Below are 20,145 nucleotides of genomic sequence, written 5' to 3'. Positions count from 1 at the left end.
AACATCAGGTGAATTCTTGCAAATGGTCAGTTGGTCCAAGTCATTTGGTTGGGTAAGGGAAGGCTTTTATTCAAGTGATTCAAGAGGTTCAAAACATATGATCTTTAAGGTGGTTTACTCTCAAAACAAGTAGCCTTGACATTGCACATAATATATCTAAGAAAGGGACCAACTCATGCATACAATGCTCAATCTCCATTGTTCTACCCTTTTCCCAAACATATCATTACACAATCATTCCCAAATGTCAAACCCAACTCACATCTCTCACCAAAAGATCTTAAGAACTTTAACTCTTTCTTTTTGAAATCTACAAGGGATTTTTCTACAACCTCAAAACATTTCTTAGCTCTTAACAACTTTGCTAGCCCCCTTTTCTTTCTTTTCTCTTTTTTTTTTTTTCGATTTCTTTTCTTCTTTTTTTTTTTTTTTTTTTTTTTTTTTTAGGTTGGGGGCCAAGACTTTTCAAAACTAGAGCTAGAGGTTCTCTACTTATCCCAGAAAATCAATTCACTTAAGCACAAAGAGTCTATCCTTTTTTTTTTTATTTCTCCCAAATCATGATCACAACACTCACCCCCACCTATAGCTAGACAATAGAGTGTCCAATCTAGCAAGAATGAAGATCAAGCATTGTCGTTCCCGATACTCTCAACATTATGCACATGTAAGACTTTCCGAAAAAGGCCTCACTCATCAAACAATGAAAGCTTAAAAGGAGGAAAAGGTTTTGGGAGTGGTCTACCACTAGAGTTTGTCAAAAAAGATTGGTATAAAAGATGTGACAACTCAAGTGTGTATAGTCATGACTCAGTACACAAGGGACCATGAGCAAGAAGCATTAAGTTCGTTCAGTTCAAATAAGGTTGTAGTTGGCTTCAAAGACTGAGTTTCAGCAATCAACAAGTTTCAGGAAGAGTTTTCAAGGCTCGAAACATACAAGTCTTTTTGAGAGGTGCAAAAGCTAGTCAAGTGCAACGTAGTGTTCTTTACAAGGCATTCAAATCATTGCTCCCAATGCAAGTGAATGCAATCTATATGCTCTAGACTCTCCTAGAAATGCAAATGATGCAAACTAAATGATTGTTTTTTTTTTTTTTTTTTTTTTTTTTTATATGCAAATAGGTATGCAATGCATGACTCAATGAAACAACATCAAAGCAAACATGATCAAATACTTGGTACCTCCCCCAAACTTGAGTGACACAGTCTCTGTGTCGTCAAGTAGAGAGAGAGATACCGAAAAGAAGACTAATATGCAAAAATGAAATGGTATATACAAGGGAATATGGTGGGTTACCTTCTATAGGGAATGAGTAGAGGGAGATGCTCCCTCCTCGTCGTCCTCAGGTGGTAACTCTTCAAGGTGCTCATCAGCAGGGGTGTCCATCTCTTCAATGTAGAAGGCTTGCCCGAACACAGTTGGTTTCCTCATTTTCCTCTTGATGTCAAAGTGGAGGATGTTCTCTTTACCCAAATGGAGATCAATCGTGCCCTCCTTCACATTAACAATAGCTCCTGCTGTAGCTAAGAATGGCCTTCCTAGAATCAATGGATCTTGAGCCTCCTCACCCATCTCAAGCACCACAAAATCTGTAGGTATCTCATACCTTCCAATCTTCACAGGGAGGTCCTCTAAGATGCCCACAGGATACTTCACTGAACGATCAGCTAACACCAGAGAGAGTCTACACTTCTTGTACTGAGTGAATCCAAGCTTCTTTGCAACAGACAAAGGCATCAAGCTGACACTAGCTCCCAAATCGCAGAGACTTTTCTCAAATACCATAGGTCCAAGAGCACAAGGTAGTGTGAAGCTTCCTGGATCCTCTAATTTCTCTGGAACATCAAGCCTCTGGATGATGGCATTGCACTCATGGGTAAGAATCATCATGCCTTCCATCTCCTTCTTCTTTGCAGCTACAACATCTTTCAGAACTTGCTGTATTGAGGAATCAACATGAAAGCATCGATGATGGGCATTGCAACCTGAGCTTCACTCATTTGCTTCTCAAACAGAGCCTTGTACTTCTCTAGCAGCTGCTTCTTGAATCTACCAGGGAATGGAAGTTTGGGTTCATAGGGAGGAGGAACAAAAGAACTTTCACTTGCTGGAGTAACAACTTCACCATCCTTTACTGTCTTCTTCTCCTCTCCAACCTTTCCTTTACCTTTGGCTTCCACTATCTTCTCCAAGATCTCGTCATTGATCTTCTCATCAACAATCACCACTTCATCATCTATGTTGATGGCAACCCCCTCACCTAATTTCTCAGCATCCTTGGTGAGGGTTCTAGGAGGTAACTGCTTACCACTCCTAAGGGTGATAGCTTTGGCCTCCTTGGGATTTTGGTCAGACTTTCCAGGTAGAGATCCTTGCTGGCGATTCTGGTGAGTGTTCATGGAAGCAAATTGATTCTCTAAATTCCTGACTGTAGAAGCAAGGTGTGAGAATTTGTTGTTGAGCTCATTGTAGCTCCCATCAATCTTGGAATGAAGGTTCTTCAACTCATAACCAACTTGCTTCTCACTTCTAGTCTGAGACTCCAAGATTTGCTTCAGTAAGGTATCAGTGCTGCTCTCTTGAGGAGCAGAGGAACCAGACGAGGGGTTTTGCTGAGGCTGATAGCTGCCTTGCTGGTTGTTTCGAGGCGGATAACCACTCTGCTGGTTGTTGGAATAGGACTTCTGTTGGTAGTTGTTGTACTGAAAGTTGGGTTCTTTCTTGTACCAGCTACCATTGTTGTTGATGAAACACAGCTCTTCCTGACCTTCCAAACCCTCAACTTCATGGACAATAGCTGGTGTCTCTTGGCTTGGGTTGCCGACAAAGTGCAGCTGCTCTTGGGTAGCTTTATCAGCAAGGAGGATGTCTATCTTATCCTGTAGAGCTTTCAACTCCTTCCTCGTTTGCTTATCCTCAGTTCTACTGCTTCTGTCGTGGTCTCCACTGTAGACTGCATCACTCTTTACCATGTTGTCAACCAGTTCTTCTGCATCCTCCTCAGTTCTCCCCAAGAAGAACCCATTGCTAGCTGTATCCAGTCTGGCTCTGTACTTAGGAAGAGCACCACGGTAGAATGTGCTCAGCAAGCTCTCCTTAGAAAAGCCATGGTGTGGGCATTGAGCTTGGTAGCCCTTGAATCTCTCCCAGGCTTCACTGAAGCCTTCCAAGTTCTTCTGTTGAAAGCTGGAAATCTCGTTTCTCAGCTTAGCAGTTCTTGAAGTAGAGAAGAACTTCTCCAAGAATGCTTTCTTGCAGTCATCCCAAGTAGTGATGGAGTCACTGGGTAGAGACTTCTCCCACTGACGTGCCTTATCCCCCAAAGAGAAAGGGAATAGCTTGAGCTTTAAGGCATCTTCGGACACACCATTGGTTTTTGACAACCCACAGTAGCTGTCGAACCTGTCCAAGTGATCAAATGGATCCTCTAGAGCCAAGCCATGATACTTGTTGTTCTCGATCACGTTGAGGAGTCCTGATTTGATCTCAAAGTTGTTGGCTGCCACAGCGGGTGCTCGGATTCCCAATCTATGACCATGAATGTTGGGGCGGTCGTAAGTGCCAATGGGTCGAGCTGCTCGCTGTTGGTTTTGAGGTATGTCTCCCATATCAGTACTCAATCTCTGCAAGTGAGCCTGTTGCTCTTCTTCTCTTCTATTTCTAGCACACTCTCTCTCTAAAGCTCTGATGTCTGCAGCTATTGGAACTAGGTTTGATGGACCCCTGCTCCTCAAGTTCATACACCTGTAGATTAAAGGGAGGTGAAGAAAGAGAATCAGTAACAAAAGAAAATAAAAATGACTTAGTCTCAAGCAAGTGACTAAATCTCAATGTTCAAATCTACTCAGAATTTGGCAACGGCGCCAATTTGATGTTAGGAGTTTTCAAGGCTCCTAAGACAAATGTTGTAGTATAAAAGATTGTCGAACCAGTTCTGAGGGATATCAAAGCACTGAGAATGCAAGTACTCACTTAATCTAAGTGCAACCAATGATTTAGATGGGTTTTAAACTACTACTAAACTAGAAAGCAATAACAGAATGATACTTTCTTGACTAAGGGAAAAGAGAACTCATGGGCATAGGGATTAGACCTTGGGTGATCAAGTATCGAACTAAGGATGGCAAATGATCAATCAAACTATCAACCTTAAGCCTAGACACAATTCTAAGCAAGCTCTATGTCTAGATGAATGCTCATTTGCTAACATATCTCAAACATCAAATGTCTTTGGTTGAATAATATGAAAGCAATCATTACTAACAAGTCTATTAGCTATCTTAGCATCTTTAACAACAAATGTCTTTGGCAAAGTATACTAAAAGCCTAGGAGAGTTGTCTCAGGCATTTCATCAAACACTTTTGGGTGGGAAATGTCTATTGATCAACTTTTGAGTGGCCAACTCAGAAGATGCATTATGAATACTCTACTAGCAAGGAACAAGAATGATCTACACTAAAACATCCTAGAACTAACCTAATCACCCTTAATCTCCCTAACCCATGAATTCAAAAGGTGATTACTCACTAATCTCCATGATTCCTCTTAAACCCATATTGGATTTCAGATTAATCATGTAGAGAAATACAGGAAATAAAAGGAACACAGAATTTCAATAACAAACTGATCAATTCATTCAAAGAGATCCCTTTCCAAAGGTTTTTGGTGGTTTTTCTCAGAACAAAGATAATCTGCCTCCTGGTGGCTTACAGAGTAATAAAACATAGGTTTAGAAAATAAAAACGTGCATAATGAAATGACCAAAATGCCCTTGAGAAATCACAAGTTCGAGCAGAAACAAAACACGGAGCGACCTCAGCCCGTCGCTCCGACAAGTCGCTCCAGGCTTCGGGAGCGACCTCGCTGTGTCGCTGCGAGAGGTCGCTCCGGGCTCGTTCTGAGTCTCCGGGTGATGAAAACGCGAGCGACTTCTCCCTGTCGCTCTGGTATGGTCGCTCTGAGCTTCGCGAGCGACTTCAGCACGTCGCTCTGGAAGGTCGCTCCGAGGTGTAAATGTGTGTCTCCAGACGTGAAAACGCGAGCGACCTTGTGCAGTCGCTCTGGATGAGTCGCTCCGGGATGTGGTGCACAGCGACCTCATGCCGTCGCTCCGAGAGGTCGCTCCGGTTGTGCTCGTCCAAAGATCACTCTTTTCACCTCTTTTGAGCTCCAAATAACCTCATGTGGTACTCCAGTACCTAATAGAGACTCATGTATGCAAAATGCAACCTAAACATGTCTGAATCCTAATCTATATGATGAAAATGCTCATGGATGAATGGATAAAACAATGCAAATATGCAAGATATCAGCAAACAAAGCTTATAATTAAGGCTCATGTTAGCCAGAACCCCATGAATGTGGACCAAATACAAGGTTTTTTTTATCAACTACCAAATACAAGATCTACAAGCCAAGAAACCAATTACTTCACAAAGCAAACTCATATAGCATAACTCGAATTAACTTAAGATTTTATTCTATTGGTTTTCCTCTTCTCAAGAAACCAAACAATAATTTAACATGAAATTGTTATTATTAAGTTAACATCTTACAATATTAAATAATGGAAGATTATTCCCAACACTAAACTTTTCTTTCACCATATTAAAAAAAAAATGTGTTTCCATTCGGTTAACTTCAAAGCTGTTTTATACAAAGATACAATAAAAGCAATCTAAACCAGATCGGTTCTCATTTTAATTTGGAACAATTAAACTTCCAAAAAACCGGTCATCCTAAGAACGGAGTTCCGGTGACGACTTAAGTCTCTTCCTTTAAGGGTACAGAAGGAAAACGCCATTTGCGCCTCCGTTCTTCGTTTTCCGATTATGACATGTGGAGGAGTTATACTCTCCTTCTCCTCCTCCTCCTCATCCTCATCCTCATCCTCAACCGTACACGGTAAAATAGTTCTTGACGGAATTCTCACCGGAGATGACTTCTTCTCCGTGGCCATCGGCTGTCTTTTGGTGTTTTCTTTGTTGCTACTCTTGACGTTGTTACTCATGAAATATTCATCGGAAAATGTAATCTCGGATTCTTGAAATTCTTCTGACATTGAAAGAAAAAGTTATACCAGCAAAAGTTAGGGATTATTTTGGTTGAAGAGCGGCGAGGTAGGAAAAGAAGACACAACTGTGAGAAAAGTTGGAACTTATATAGACCAAGACTTCGCAAATAGAATCTCATGTTTTACACGTAACACGTATATATATGTATTTATGTGTGTGTATATATACGTGTAAGTATTAATATCTTGTGTTGCATCAGATGACGCCATCGTGAACGTGTTTGAGTGAAATCAAGGGATTCGATATTTGTAATAATTAATTAATCATTAAGGATAGGATTACACAAGTATTTATATACACTTACACATCATTTTTGCTACAATATAATGGGATAATTTGGTGTTGGTACGTAATTAGTGACAACTTTAAAATTCCATGATTATAAAAAAAACAGAATAAATTCTCCAATATATGTTTTATTTATTTGTTTCTACATATTTGATATATGAATTTAAATTTTAAAAGGTAAAACTTAAGTTCAAATACATATATCTTATATTCAAATGAATGGAGAAAGAATCAATAAAATATTTAGGTAAACTTACAGGTCAAAATTATGGATCACGTTTACAACTTTACATTTTACATTTTAAGTTAAAACTTATATGTTAATGCATTTTCGTAAATATTAAAATATCGTGCATGTATGTCTACTAATTCATCTGTTGATTAGGTTTATTCCTGGTTAAAATATCGTGCATGTATGAAGATAATTTAATTAGGTTTATTCCTGGTTAAAAAATAAAATGGTTGGAAGAAAAAAAGAATACTAATGATTGTGAATCTGAGTCGGTGTAACGCTACTGTACGCAATCGTCGCGTGTTTGGCGGCTACGCGGTTACTCGCTCAACACTAAACACCGCATAATCTCAAACAGATGAAGAACACCCACTAGAGCGCCACCACGTGTCGAAGACTGTCTTAACGTCAGCCAAAGTTAAACGTAACCAGGCTTTCGCTAGCGTGTGTTTATATCATTTCCAGAACTTCGGTCGTTCACCTTAGCATTACGTGGCGGCGTTAATTAACGGCCGATAATTTGTTGCTTTCGGAGAAGAAAAAGGAGAAATGATCAATGTGGCTTAAAAAGTCTTCTGTTTTTATTTTCTTTCATCTTAATTTTTTTTGTTTCTTGATTACCTATTGACGTCGATGCTTAATGAAGTGAAACTTACAAAATATCACAAAAAAAATAACACTCAAGATAAATAACTAATGTGACTGTGTGTTATTTTGTGGAAATACTATGAATAGTTATTTTAGTATTTCCACAAAATAACACACATTTTTATCTCCAAATTTTTTTTGTAAACTTCAATTATTTTTATAGACATTTGATGAAATTTTTTTTTTTTAAAAAAGTACATAAAGACATAATTGATCATATGACAAAAAATGAGGATACCAGATTTCAACAATTTTTAGTTCGTAATCAAAAAATTAAAAATATAAAAAATCATTCCTTACTTTGAAATGCACTAATTGATTATATATGGAAAGCATTATAGTATTAATTTTATGAAATAGTGTAGTATTTTATTCGTAGTTAATATTTAATAATGTATTTATATTTATAATTTTATATATTGGTGTAATATTTTATTAACTAATATTGATGTGATAATTTTATTATATGTGCTAGTTATTTATAAACTTTTATAAATTTAGAATAATTATGATAAATATAAAGAACATAGTATAAAAAAAATTAAATTTGAAGTTTTTATTTTACAGAATAACAGCTTTAAACTTTAAATATAGATTTTTGTAAACTTCAAAATATAGAGTATGTTTGGAGATGTTGTAAGGCAAAATGAAATTTCAGATTTGCTGTTAATGCAATTTTAAAATACTTTCTTGACAAACAACTTTATCCGTGAAGTTGTCGCAAAAGCAAGTTTTCATTAATTGACTCACAATTATTAGCGATTAAGACATGAATTGAGGAGTACATATAACAAAAAGGGTTACTGAAAATGATTGTATCATAATACTGTACTAGGTAATAACCTGCGCCTTGCGCGGGATGTGATTATTAGTTTCGTTATTTTTAATAAAAAAGACAATAAATCTGTTTAATCTGGATATTGGTTAGGTTTTACGTTTTTTTTTGTTTTTAATCTTCTAAAATATAACTATTATTTTAAATTAATATTCATTTTAGTTTATTCGGTTAAAACATTTGATTTTTTGGTTTTTTCGGATAAAAACCTAAAATTAATGTTATATGTTTATTTTCATATTATGAAGTTTAGATAGTTGTCATGTCGAACCAATAGTTTCATATTATAGTTTTTAAACAGATAATAGTTTAAGAAAAAGAAAAGAAAATTATTAAGACAAATCATTTCACTACAATTTGGTCGGTAGTGAAAGAAACATTAAGAAAAAATATTTCAACTTTCAAAAAAATTAGATACTTCAGCTGTGGTGAATACTTAGTTATAAGATGCTCACATCAAGGTGCACATGTATGTTTATGTAAAAAGTATATAAAAATAGTTGAAAAATATATAAAGATATTGTTAATTAATATTAAATGACATTTTTGTTCAGAATAATACATGAAAGATAAAATTAAAATTTATTTAAAATAAAAAAGACCTTGACATTAGTCATTTTTTCATCAAAAGAAAATAAAATTATATTCGTAAATAGGGGTGGACACATATCAAGTATCTGGATATTTGGAAGCATTCTTGTCAATTCGATCTTTAGCTACCTAGATATTCGGTGACTCCGATATCCGAAATGTTTTAGAATTTTAAAGAATATCCGATTTGATTCGTAAATAAAATAAAATTTTAAAAATAATATAATAACATTTTATTACAAAAAATAAAACATTATATAACCTTTTAATTTTAGTACCTAATATAATAAATTTATATTGTAAAACTGATATAAAGTATAATATATATAATTCTTTTCATATATGTATATATATGCATATAACATATCGAATTAGATATATGTTCCTAAAAATATTGGTATTAGTGATTTGCTTCTTTTTTGGATATTGTATTTTAGTATTTGATTTGTTTCGTAAAGTTTCAAATATCAAGATTTTTTGGTTCAAATCAAAACGGATAACAAATCGAATCAAAATTTATGAATATTTTGCTCAATTTTATCTGTAAACAATAAAAATAATATATATATAGTTTGGCTTTTGATTCGTTATCTATTTTTATTCGAACCGAAAAATCCAGAGTTTTATTGGAACTATGTATGTGAGTTTTATATTAAAAAAATCACAAAGTACATAGTGTGAACACATTTATGACTATAGTGTGAACGCGTTTAACATATTTATTATCAAATCATTGTGAGGCTGCCACGTGTCTATTATAATGTGAATGCATTTATTATAATGCTTCTCTTTTAATATATAAGGGATCATACAGATTATAAGTTGAACCCTCAACCGAGGTCAACTTTACAATAGGATTTAACTAAAGTCGATTTATAGTTTGATTGTTCGATTATAAGTTTATAACTTTATCAAATTAAGATAAAATAATCTTAGGCGTAAAACAAAACGAAAAGTATTAAGTTTTAGTGTAAATCATACATGTATTGAGTGGTATTTTAGAAAGTACTATATCAAGTAAAAGTTTTTGAAATCTCTAATGATTATAACGAAAATCTTTTATGGTGAGAAAACAATTCCTGAAAAAAGGATGAGATAAGTTTACATGTACCTTGAGTAATGTTTTTACAAATTCTTGATCTATGTTTCGTTTACATGACTATCTCTAATGGAGCATTATTTCTCCCTCTATATTTTCTTTTAAAATAGAGTATTAGAGAAATTTATTTTAATGGTGTAGAGTTAATCTATTATAAAGTTTCAATATACATGAATTTCTTTTTACTCTATAATAAAGTAATTTATAGAGTTATACACCATTGGAACAAATGTAACTCTATAGTAGAATTATTCTATTTTATAAGAAAATATAAAAGAAAAATATTGCTCTATTGAAGATGTTCTAATATGGAATTCTATATGAGTAGTAACGTATACGTTTTTTTACGTGTTTAGAGTAAACAAGCATGGTAAATGCATCATTGCTCACACAAAACTGGACAATGAAGTGAAATAAAACTTTGTGCATGTCCTACTAGACAATCTTAAACTGAAAAGAAACAATGAAATGGAGAAAAAAGTAGAGTCGAGCGAATTGGTCACTGGACGAATTAGGATGTTTGATAGATGCATACAGTGTCTCATGCTAGAGACAGCGACTTAGCCAAAATTTCGGATATCTTTGGACTATAGTGTGGTTCCTACTCCTAGTGGTCCCTTCGACCATTTCAGATGTTGGATACTCTTGTATTAAGGTGTGTCTTGTTCCGTCTTTCTTCTTTTGTTCTCAATTATTGGTCACAATTTTGGAACTTTCTCTATATACATAAATAAAATTTAAACTATTTTGCTAATTATACGAATCATGCACTGTGGTCTCGGTACATATTTTATATATGTATATAAGTATATTAATATATTATATATATAAAAATTAGTGAAACCATTGTTTTAACGGTATGGACGTAACTTTCTAGTCAGCTCATGCATGAAGCAGACAGTCCGGGGCAGAACTTGATTAGTTTAGAGATAAGGTGTTGTTTTTCTGATTAGTTCAATATTGTACGGGACCTTCTTAATCACATCGACGTTGATGTTAATTTTGTTAAGAGTTCTTTTGATCTCGTCTTGCTAAGAATTGCCAATTATCCATTTAAACATTCTTCAACTTAAAGTTCCAAAACTTATCTTAACATGTTTACAAGAAAAAAAAGAGTTCCAAAACTTTAAAAGACTGGGTTGGGATCACTTGTTTGTCTCTCTTTGTCCAAATAAAACCCATCTTTACGGTAAAGGCCCAATTACATATCTCACCTGAGGTTTCAACCAAAAATTAATTCGGTTTATTAGTCGGTTTAGTAATTGAATTGGCTAAACCGATATTCCTCGGCTTACCAAAAACAAATCCCTAAACATCATCTACCCAGAGACTGTGGTAATGGAAGTGAAGCATCAGGAACAGTGAATGGCGCTTTGCAACTTTAATCCAATCCTCGTGAGATTCCCGTTGCAAGAATTATCAGTGAGTTCCTCCTTTGGACATTTCAATTTCAGACTGTATCTATTTAGTTACATCAGATGTTTGTTTGTCTCCTCCCAATTGCAGAAATCCCAGAAAATTTCGAGCTTTTCGTTTCTTGAATCTCCAAGTTGTTTGAGGGCGAAAAGGTTTGGTCTTTGCATCAGGGCAAAGGTAAAAACGTAATCTTTAATGGCTACTTCTTGTTCTTTAGCTTTTAAAACTTGGTTCCGGTGTTATTAAAACACAACATTTCATAATTGTGCATTTTGTTTACAAGTTCTCAGAGACACAAGCCGGAGAGGTGAAGGGAAGTTATGGAGCCATTGTGAAGAGGTTTGTTATTTGCGTTACACAAAGTGAATATATTTGTAGTTTTAACTTATTGTCTGATTCTATATCTCTTTTTGAGTAAGTTGATGTTGTTTGTCGTGATTGTTCCGTTAGTAAGTTTTTGTTTGTGTGTGTGGTTATTTGTAGGAAGGAGGTAAAGAAAGTGGGGAAGAACGAGCATCATCTGTGGAAGAAAAATGACTCTGCTGGCTCCGGACAGAAAGCACTTAATCTTGTCCGAATGGTAAGTAGTGAAAAAAAACATATGTTATTTGAAGTAGTCTTTGCTGATTTATAACTCTCAACCGGCAGCTCTCTGGACTCCCAAATGATAAAGAAGCTGTTTATGGAGCTTTAAACAAATGGGTAGCTTGGGAGGTTGAGTTTCCCATCGTTGCTGCAGCTAAGGCTTTGCAGATCTTAAGGAAGAGAAGCCAATGGCACCGTGTGATTCAAGTAAGTAACATGACGTCATATTCCTCAAATGCAAAGTTTTGCTATAGATGGTACCATGAGCTGATTTTGGTTTAGTGGGAAAAATAAAAACTCCAGGTGGCTAAGTGGATGTTAAGCAAAGGCCAAGGCGCTACAATGGGAACATACGATACCCTCTTGTTGGCATTTGATATGGACGAAAGGGCTGATGAGGCAGAATCCTTATGGAACATGATCCTGCACACGCACACGAGGTCTATCCCGAGACGCTTGTTTGCTAGGATGATTGCTTTGTATGCGCACCATGACCTTCAACACAAGGTTATCGAGGTATAGGATGTTACTCTGTAGATACTCATTAAGCTTGCTTTGAGACTCGTTTTAATGTTCTGTCTTGCAGGTGTTTGCAGACATGGAGGAGCTAAAGGTGAGGCCGGACGAAGATACAGCGAGGAGAGTGGCACGGGCTTTCAGGGAGCTCGGGCAAGAAGAAAAGCAGGAACTGATACTTAGGAGGTACCTCTCTGAATACAAATACATCTACTTCAATGGTGAAAGGGTTAGAGTTAAAAGATATTCATCTGAAGAAGAAGGTTGATTACATTCTCATAAACGCACGTGTATATGTATATATTACCCCCCAAATACATCTTTGTCTTGATTGTAATTTATAATCTATGGATCAAAATCTCTCAGACACAGTATAACAACAATAGGGTTGGTATTAAAGCACTTACCAACCCTTTATTAATGCTTTTGGTGACTACTTAGCACAATAAGGTTGAATCTTTGTTTACAGTTTGTTGCCATCTATAAGAAAACCAAACCATTGTCTCATCTCTTGGCACAGTAGCACAATAAGCTAAAATGGTGAAATATTACCTTAGTCGTTCTCCCAATCTCAGTCTTGGTTTCAAATCTCAAATATCTAATCCTTTAAAGAAAACATCAACAATCCCTCAACTTTTTTCTGGCAAACTATAATAACAGAATATTATCAATTACATACAAGTTGGTTTGTACTGTCGCAACAGAGTATTATTAACTCTGCTTCACTCTTTCTTTCTGTCTCCCAGATCCATACTTAAAACAGTTGTACACAAACATCATCTCAGCGTGACATTTAATGCTTCTTCAACCATCAGAAGCTCAAAGCTTCTATTTTGCTCTTTTCTCATTCCCTCCACATTCTCATGACGTTTTATTATGTACACCCATTTACATTCGTCACGTTCTCTAACCAATCTCTCTCCTCTTCTTAGCACATTATCTCTCTAACATGATGATGGTAGCTATGGTCTTGAGCATGGCTCTATAGGTGAGCCTATAGCACCATGTTACTTCATATTCAGTAATTCTTTCGTTGATAGTGGAAATAACAATCAGCTTCAATCCTTAGCAAGAGCACAGATTCTGCAACGGGAAAACCACCGTCGATGTCATCGGTAATCTTATTTAAACACCTTAATTTCTTCTGTTATGTTTTGTTTATATTCTTCTTCTGCCCAAAACAAAATAACATTTTATTTTCTCTTTTGGTGGGAAATTAAAAAGCCGAGCTTCTTGGCTACGATGACTTACATTACACCATGTATTGCACAAGCAAGAGGAGAAGACATCATGAGAGGAGTAAACTACGCTTCTGCAGCTGCTGGTGTTCGAGAAGAAACCGGCCGTCAGTTGGTAAGCCATTCCTTAAACAGAATGATATGTATCATTAAGGCTTGAGTTTCTTAACGAGGTAACATAAATCTCTTTCCAACTTTTTTGGTTGAGGGAGCTATAATAATATTTGCAGGGCAAGTGGAAAATCACGTGAACATTTGTGTCACAAGTGGTGAACATACTTAGGAGAGAATCTGCATCTGATGCTCATCCTTATGATTTCAAGCAGCTTCCTATGCTCTAATTTATGAAATTTACTCCACACAAACGAAGAGACAAAGACAGAGATTTAATCTTTGCACTTTTGCTTATATAAGTGTTTGATAGTTCTTGTTTTTTTTTATGCAGAAGAATTGTTGTTATTTTTTTTTGGTGAAGTGAATGTAACATTGTTCTATATAATGATATGAAATTGTTCTTAGTTTAGTTTCTTTATGATTTCATTCATCTCTGATTATCTTATGTGTATAAGCTGATATAGAAGCACTAGGAAGTAGGAAGCTCTGATCGGTGTTGGAGGCTCTGATTGTTTCAGAAGGTCTGGCTATATCTTGTTAATTACGGTCTTACCCTTACAACAATACAAATTTGGACATAATTTGTATTGCTGTGCCGAAAGTGTGCAAGATTTAGTGTAAAGGTAACACAAAATTGGATGGCATGAACATGATATTAAATATTAATGGGATGATTTTTAGGATAGATGGACCTTCACCAAGATGTTGGATTTAGAATTAGTTTCGTTTGTGGTTGAAGAACAAAAACCTACCAAACTAATGGTTTAGCGATTGGAGTATAATCTATTGTGCTTCTAGTTTGATTCTCGCTGGGAGGACAGGTTAACACCCATGTTATTGGGTATCGCGAAAAGGATTCATTGATATTTTTTTTTCATCGAGATTCAGTCTGAATCACCGCTTGTTAATAAAAAAAAGGAACAAAAACCTTGTATATGATTAAGTAGGTGTCTACAAAGTATGTAGCAGTGATAGATGAGTCAAAATCAATGGATCAAAGCATGTTCATTATATGTCCGCGCATATACGCCACCTTACAACCGATGTTTGAGATTCTTAGCGACGGAGCTGCTGGATATTGCATTCCCTCCAAATAGGATAAAAGAAATGCTTGGTAAATGAGCTTGATGGTGAGCACGATTTTCTGGTACAGCCATCAATGTTCTCGAGATCCAGAATGAGTTAATATATACCAAAAGGGAAGGAGAGGAACCGAGCATGGAGCTCCCCCACAGGTTCTAGAGGATGAGAAACATGATGTGTTTCTGTCTCGAGAGGAACGGCTGACGTTACTGAAGGAGATGACAATTACACAATTTTTGACTCAATTATTCAAAATACTAACATGCAATCCTGAGCTGATATTTATAATCATTTTCGTATTGATAACTTTTTTTTTATAAGATAACCACAAGAAGCATTAGTATGGCATGTATTGGCAAGTACAACGATTAAGCTAATAATACACTCACACACATACACTTGTCTTTGAAACAAATTAAAGCACATTAATCACATGTCTTTTAAGATATTAATTTCACATCAACATAAGCAATTTAAATAAAATGTAGAAAGCATGGACACAACATTCGTGAAATAAATATATAAATATTTTTATAACAGTGCATCAGCTTTATATCGCTCGTTCCTTAACCCAGTTCTGGTTTTTATTCAGTCCTTGCTCCTTCATGCTTCAGCCAATATTACCTGCAAAGTACATGAAACAAAAAGATCAAATTTATATGCCTAGAAATATTTATATAACAATTTTTGTTGTCTTACACTAACTGAAGAGCGGTTTGGTCTTCGCGACCTGCGGATGAGTAATGGTGATTGTTAGGTTGCAATGCCGCGACTTGGAAATAGTTCCGTGAGTCAAACGGTTGAGGTTGCGTTTGAGGCGGTGGCATGATCTGCTCGTAGTTAGATCCTCCTGGCATCAGACTCATACTTGGATTGTTCCTCTCATTTTCAGCTATCTATATATATATATACACATTTACGCACATGTATTTGGTTAGTATTTAATCATTCCAATAACCTTGTTGATGTTATAATAAAATAATACGCAAAAACAGACAAATGTACAAAATACCTTAGCACGAAGAAGCTGGTTATCGTTATGCAAATCAACTTCCTGCACAGACTTTACAAATGAGCCAAATTACCATAAATACAAATTAACAATGGAAAGAAAAGTAGATATAATATGGTTTCTTACTCTCTTCTGCATGTAGTCAATTTCGGCGAATAAGAGTTCGTTCTATAAAAAAAAAATTTAGTAAAAGTGAATATATAAACGTCCTAGTAAATGAATTGACTTTGAAGCATTAATTAATTAAATACAGTTACCTTCTTGGATCGGATTCGATTAACACTTCTGTCTAATCTGCCTTCCAAGTTCCTGAGCTCTTTGGGAGACATTGACCCAATCGTCTCACCCATCAATTGCCTAATTAATTTTACAAAAAGTATTGATATCTGAGATAGTTCATACCAGCGTACTAATGAATTAATCAAAAAGCATCTCAAGTCATTTAAAAGATATTAACCTGTTCGAGTTTTGTATGCTGATAATTTGTTGACGCAATTTGGCAGATTCTTGTTGATAATACTTGAAAAAGAGTGAGGTATGGAAGTGTTAGCATTTATATTAGCACATAAGTTTTTGGAAAACTTAAAATCGTACTTGTAATATTAAGTTACCTGTGCATTAATTTCTGCCACGGATCCGGTGTTAGAATTATCCGATATTGCTTTCTTGTACCTCTCAATTGTCCCTTTTACACTGCAACATTTTTGCAGTGGAATAAATAAGTTGATTAGAATTAACTCTCTTTTTTGTGAAAAATTAGTATTAACTATACAATCAAAACTAAAGTCACCAATTCGAAAAATATGGAAAAATAACTAAGGGTCAAATCATCCACTTGCTCAGTTGAGTGATTTTAATACGAAACCTTAAAAGCAAACATCGGTTCTCTTGAGTCAGAACAAAATGAAACATAACGTGACATGATGTAAAGAAAAAAGTAGATACAAGAAATAAATTACCGTTGATTAAATATTCCTCAAAGTTGTAACAAATAAAGAATCATTTACTGAAACCTTAAATTTATCGAGCTAGTGATTGGCTACAACTTCCATGCTGGCGAAATTGAGTGACATGATTGGTCTGAACATGTCTAGGGTTTTCTACACGTGTCGAAAACCCATTGCACAATGGTAAATCCAGTAGACATTTGATAGTTTATAGTTCTTAACCATCGGATTAATTTAATTGTGATGTAACTAAATGACTTGTCCGAGTAACATCACAACGTTCCATACTTTCCTTATTTGGAATATCATTCAATTACTATTCGACCCATTTATCTTTTTCTGAGTCTTCTGTAAGTATACAGATGCATTAATACATACACATATACATATTATTAAGTACAATGGCATATTATAAATTATGATGCCTGACCCTTCGATGGAGAATCCATAGCCGTTCATTATAGGATCACAGAAGACATCACAAAAAGTTTCATTTTATTTATTTATTTATTCAAAAGACTTTCTCTGCCCATAGGAGAAAGAAAATGAGAAAAGCCCTAACTTTCTCTCCTTAGACCAAAAAATAATTCAAAAACAAAGAAAATGAAATTGCACAAATGTATCTACAGCAAAGATGTTGAAGCAACCCCAACGAGCTTCTTCTATACCAAAGTTACTGATTCAGCGGTCATTAATCTTTTTTAAGATTCGTAGAACTATGAAACAATATTAAGTATATCCTTTTATTATTTATCTCTTTGTGTACATGTACACATAATGTGAATTGAATTCTGATTTGGCTTTCTTCAGGAGGGATAATTATATTAGGTATTGACCAAATGTGAAATCTAGTATTAAATGGTCAAAAGTAGTAATATGAGATTTTCGAATTTATCAAGTAATTCATGATGACATAACCTTCTTGTCAGAAGTCAAGAACTGAAACTATCAAAACTTTATACTATTAATAAATATAAGTGATAAATAAAAGTAAATAATATCTGAGGGATGACGTGATCAAAGATTCTGTAACAAAGACAACAAATCTTACAGAGGCCAAACCTAATATTGCGCTCAATACTAACCTCTAAATAAAGGTAAAAAATCTTGAAAACAAGAATATATGAAACGTACGTTCAGCTTAGAAGTCTTTGTTAGCTTTTCTTTCTTTGGACATGAGTTGACAACTGTAAGCTATTAGGAAAACAAGACTTTGTTTACAGCATTCACTTTTGACATGTTTTATGTTTGAGAGAAGAGAAAATCACGTGGATTCTAACAAATATTGGGAATTACGTGTGGGATTAGAGACTGCCAGTCTTATTTTAAATCTTAAAACTCCAACTGAAAATCGAAATTTCGTATTGTTTGGAGTTGAAAAACTTTTTTTCTTTTAGCTATAACCACTTCTAACTAATCTAAGCTCAAAGATATTTGATATTTTTCCATAACTGCAAAATAAATAAAACTTAACATTCACCAAGACAAAAACCATATTGTCCTACTTGTACTTTCCATTATTTCTGGCACTAATTAATTTAAAATTTTGGACACTCAAAAATCAATATCTTTCACCTTATTTACTCGCACATACCATCACATGTTGTTGCATCACATATGATAATTCATGAGAGAGAAAAGAGGCAAAGATGAGAAAGGAAAGTAAGAGAAAGAAGAGAAGGGAAAGAGAGACACAGACATTAGCAACAATGGAGGATGGGTATATGATCACAAAAACAGAAGATATGACCTCATAGTCCTTACGCTCTCAAATTGTTTCCCAAAACTTACTTTTATAGTCATAAAAATCAAGATTTTACCCATTACAACACCAGATCTAAAAATATATCTAAATCTTGGAGTACTTGTTAGTAGGGAAAATAGAAAGTTATAATATATTATATATAACAGAAAGGAGTGATGAAAGAAACCCCAACAAAGTGAATCTTAGTTCTACAAAACTGAATCTAAAACTCCACATTAGAAAAACTCTGATTTTTTTTCTTATTTTTTCATTTATTATCTAACACTCACTCAGATCTCCATAACTTTTGTACCATTTTCATCACTTAATAGATAACAAGTTTTACCTAAGGAATAATTTTTTAGTCTAATAAAGGGAAAAGAGACACATGAAGAAGAAGCCAGATCTAGATAATAATTAAGTACAAAATCTATGAATAAAATCGCAAAGTATAATTAACATAAACATAAGTACCAACAAAAATTCTCACAAGTGTTAAGTGTGTTAGTGTGTGTTTAAAAATGGAATGTCAAGAAAAAAGTGAAAAATAGTTAATCGACACGCAAGAGGGATTATGCCCATCAAAGAAGAATCGAATCAAATCAAGCATAGAAGATCAAGAACCCTAGTAAAGATTCGACCACTAACATAACCCTAACACGGTGACTCTTAAAGTAATTAATCTATTAAAAATTCTTAAAGTAATTGATCTATTAAAAATTTTAATTAAGAACAGATCAGAAAGAAGATACCTGTTGTTTGAGTACTCATAGAGACGGCCACGGCTAGAGAAGACAATGAGTGCGACTTCAGCATCACAAAGAACAGAGAGTTCGTAAGCTTTCTTGAGCAAACCATTTCTGCGTTTGCAGAAAGTAACTTGACGGTTCGTTGTGTTCTCGATCCGTTTTATTTCGATCTTTCCTCTCCCAGCTTTCCTTTGTGGAGAGGATTCTCCTCCTAGCTCCATTTGGTAAGCCATGTTTGCTGCTCCTAAGCCAAAAAAAAAAGAGTTTAGGGCAAGATTGATTAATCCAAAATCAAGAATCCAAGAAACCCATAAACACAGTTTCTTGAAACATAGTCCAGTTTTGTTACGTTTTATACTCTTTTGAAATTTTGGTTCAGATCAAAAAGTTAGATCAGAACAATTCATCAGTTTAATCTCTTGCCGACAAAACTATAAATAAAGGAAGTTAGTTCTATTGATCTTACATTCATAGTATCCAAACAAGAGTTAATCAATCATGGGTTTTTTTTTGTAGGAAGAAACAATTAAATCTAGATTGTGTGAAAAGACAATTTTGAAGAGCAAAGAAGATGAAGGAATATTGGATCTTGTTTATCTCAAAGAACATAAAAGAATCAAACTAAAACAGGAAATAAGGAAACTAAAGAAGAACATAGATTTGGTATAAGGACCAAAAGAAGTGAAGCAAAGTAATATCATGAAGAAGATAATGTTTGAAAGGATTGGGGAACACCAAATTATTAGACTGACCTGTTGGGGGGAAGAGAGATGAACAAAGAGGAAAGTTTTATTTCTCTTGGGAAAATGATTTTCTGGAAAGTATGAGATTTGGAGAAGTTGCAGAAAATGGAAGGGTGAGGTTGTGCTGGTGAAGAGATGGGTATATACATTTATAAAGGAATAATTAATTTCTCTTTGATTTATTTTTCTCTAATTTTATCAACATTTTATTTTTCCACTTTTCACA

The 20,145-nt window shown here is 34.7% G+C and overlaps 2 protein-coding genes, 1 long non-coding RNA gene and 1 other non-coding gene across 8 annotated transcripts; 3 read left to right on the top strand and 1 right to left on the bottom strand.

Moving 5' to 3' along the window:
- The first annotated feature begins 3,106 nt into the window (after positions 1-3,106).
- LOC117129057 lies at positions 3,107-3,213 on the top strand. Its single transcript, XR_004452630.1, has one exon. It is a non-coding gene; the product is annotated as a small nucleolar RNA R71 (small nucleolar RNA).
- A 7,817-nt stretch (positions 3,214-11,030) lies between these two features.
- On the top strand, positions 11,031-12,755 carry LOC103857006 (pentatricopeptide repeat-containing protein At4g18975, chloroplastic). Its single transcript, XM_009134159.3, has 7 exons — positions 11,031-11,194; positions 11,279-11,365; positions 11,472-11,527; positions 11,672-11,768; positions 11,837-11,980; positions 12,077-12,289; positions 12,360-12,755. Exons 1-7 carry the CDS (start codon positions 11,138-11,140, stop codon positions 12,555-12,557), a joined length of 852 nt encoding a protein of 283 aa, XP_009132407.1. The 5' UTR covers positions 11,031-11,137; the 3' UTR covers positions 12,558-12,755.
- Positions 12,756-13,248: 493 nt separating this feature from the next.
- LOC117126239 lies at positions 13,249-14,054 on the top strand. Its single transcript, XR_004448766.1, has 3 exons — positions 13,249-13,404; positions 13,514-13,642; positions 13,736-14,054. It is a non-coding gene; the product is annotated as an uncharacterized LOC117126239 (long non-coding RNA).
- A 987-nt stretch (positions 14,055-15,041) lies between these two features.
- Positions 15,042-20,084, bottom strand: LOC103856965 (floral homeotic protein AGAMOUS). Of its 5 annotated transcripts, none has more exons than XM_009134140.3 (9): positions 19,929-20,084; positions 19,180-19,420; positions 16,348-16,429; positions 16,194-16,255; positions 15,994-16,093; positions 15,863-15,904; positions 15,737-15,787; positions 15,424-15,620; positions 15,042-15,348 (listed from the first exon to the last, which is right to left on the bottom strand). In XM_009134140.3, the coding sequence occupies exons 2-9, from the start codon at positions 19,407-19,409 to the stop codon at positions 15,345-15,347; spliced, it is 768 nt and encodes a 255-aa protein (XP_009132388.1). In that variant the 5' UTR covers positions 19,410-19,420; positions 19,929-20,084; the 3' UTR covers positions 15,042-15,344. The 5 variants fall into 5 exon arrangements, with proteins under 5 accessions (XP_009132388.1, XP_018512137.1, XP_009132356.1 ...); XM_018656621.2 differs by having other exon boundaries at positions 15,737-15,778; positions 19,929-20,083; XM_009134108.3 differs by having other exon boundaries at positions 19,180-19,414; positions 19,929-20,070.
- Positions 20,085-20,145: the final 61 nt, after the last annotated feature.

Source organism: Brassica rapa, chromosome A01 (assembly GCF_000309985.2).
Source record: "Brassica rapa cultivar Chiifu-401-42 chromosome A01, CAAS_Brap_v3.01, whole genome shotgun sequence".
Lineage (NCBI taxonomy): Eukaryota > Viridiplantae > Streptophyta > Magnoliopsida > Brassicales > Brassicaceae > Brassica > Brassica rapa.
This window is presented reverse-complemented; position numbering and strand designations above follow the sequence as displayed.

Coding starts and splice junctions, on each gene's coding strand:
- LOC103857006 (XM_009134159.3), top strand. CDS start 11,138: ATGGCGCTTTGCAACTTTAATCCAATCCTCGTGAGATTCCCGTTGCAA. Junction 11,769..11,836: donor CACTTAATCTTGTCCGAATG/GTAAGTAGTGAA, acceptor CTCAACCGGCAG/CTCTCTGGACTCCCAAATGA. Junction 12,290..12,359: donor TTCAACACAAGGTTATCGAG/GTATAGGATGTT, acceptor TCTGTCTTGCAG/GTGTTTGCAGACATGGAGGA.
- LOC103856965 (XM_009134140.3), bottom strand. CDS start 19,409: ATGGCTTACCAAATGGAGCTAGGAGGAGAATCCTCTCCACAAAGGAAA. Junction 16,094..16,193: donor AGCATACAAAACTCGAACAG/GTTAATATCTTT, acceptor AAAATTAATTAG/GCAATTGATGGGTGAGACGA. Junction 15,621..15,736: donor ACCAGCTTCTTCGTGCTAAG/GTATTTTGTACA, acceptor ATATATATATAG/ATAGCTGAAAATGAGAGGAA.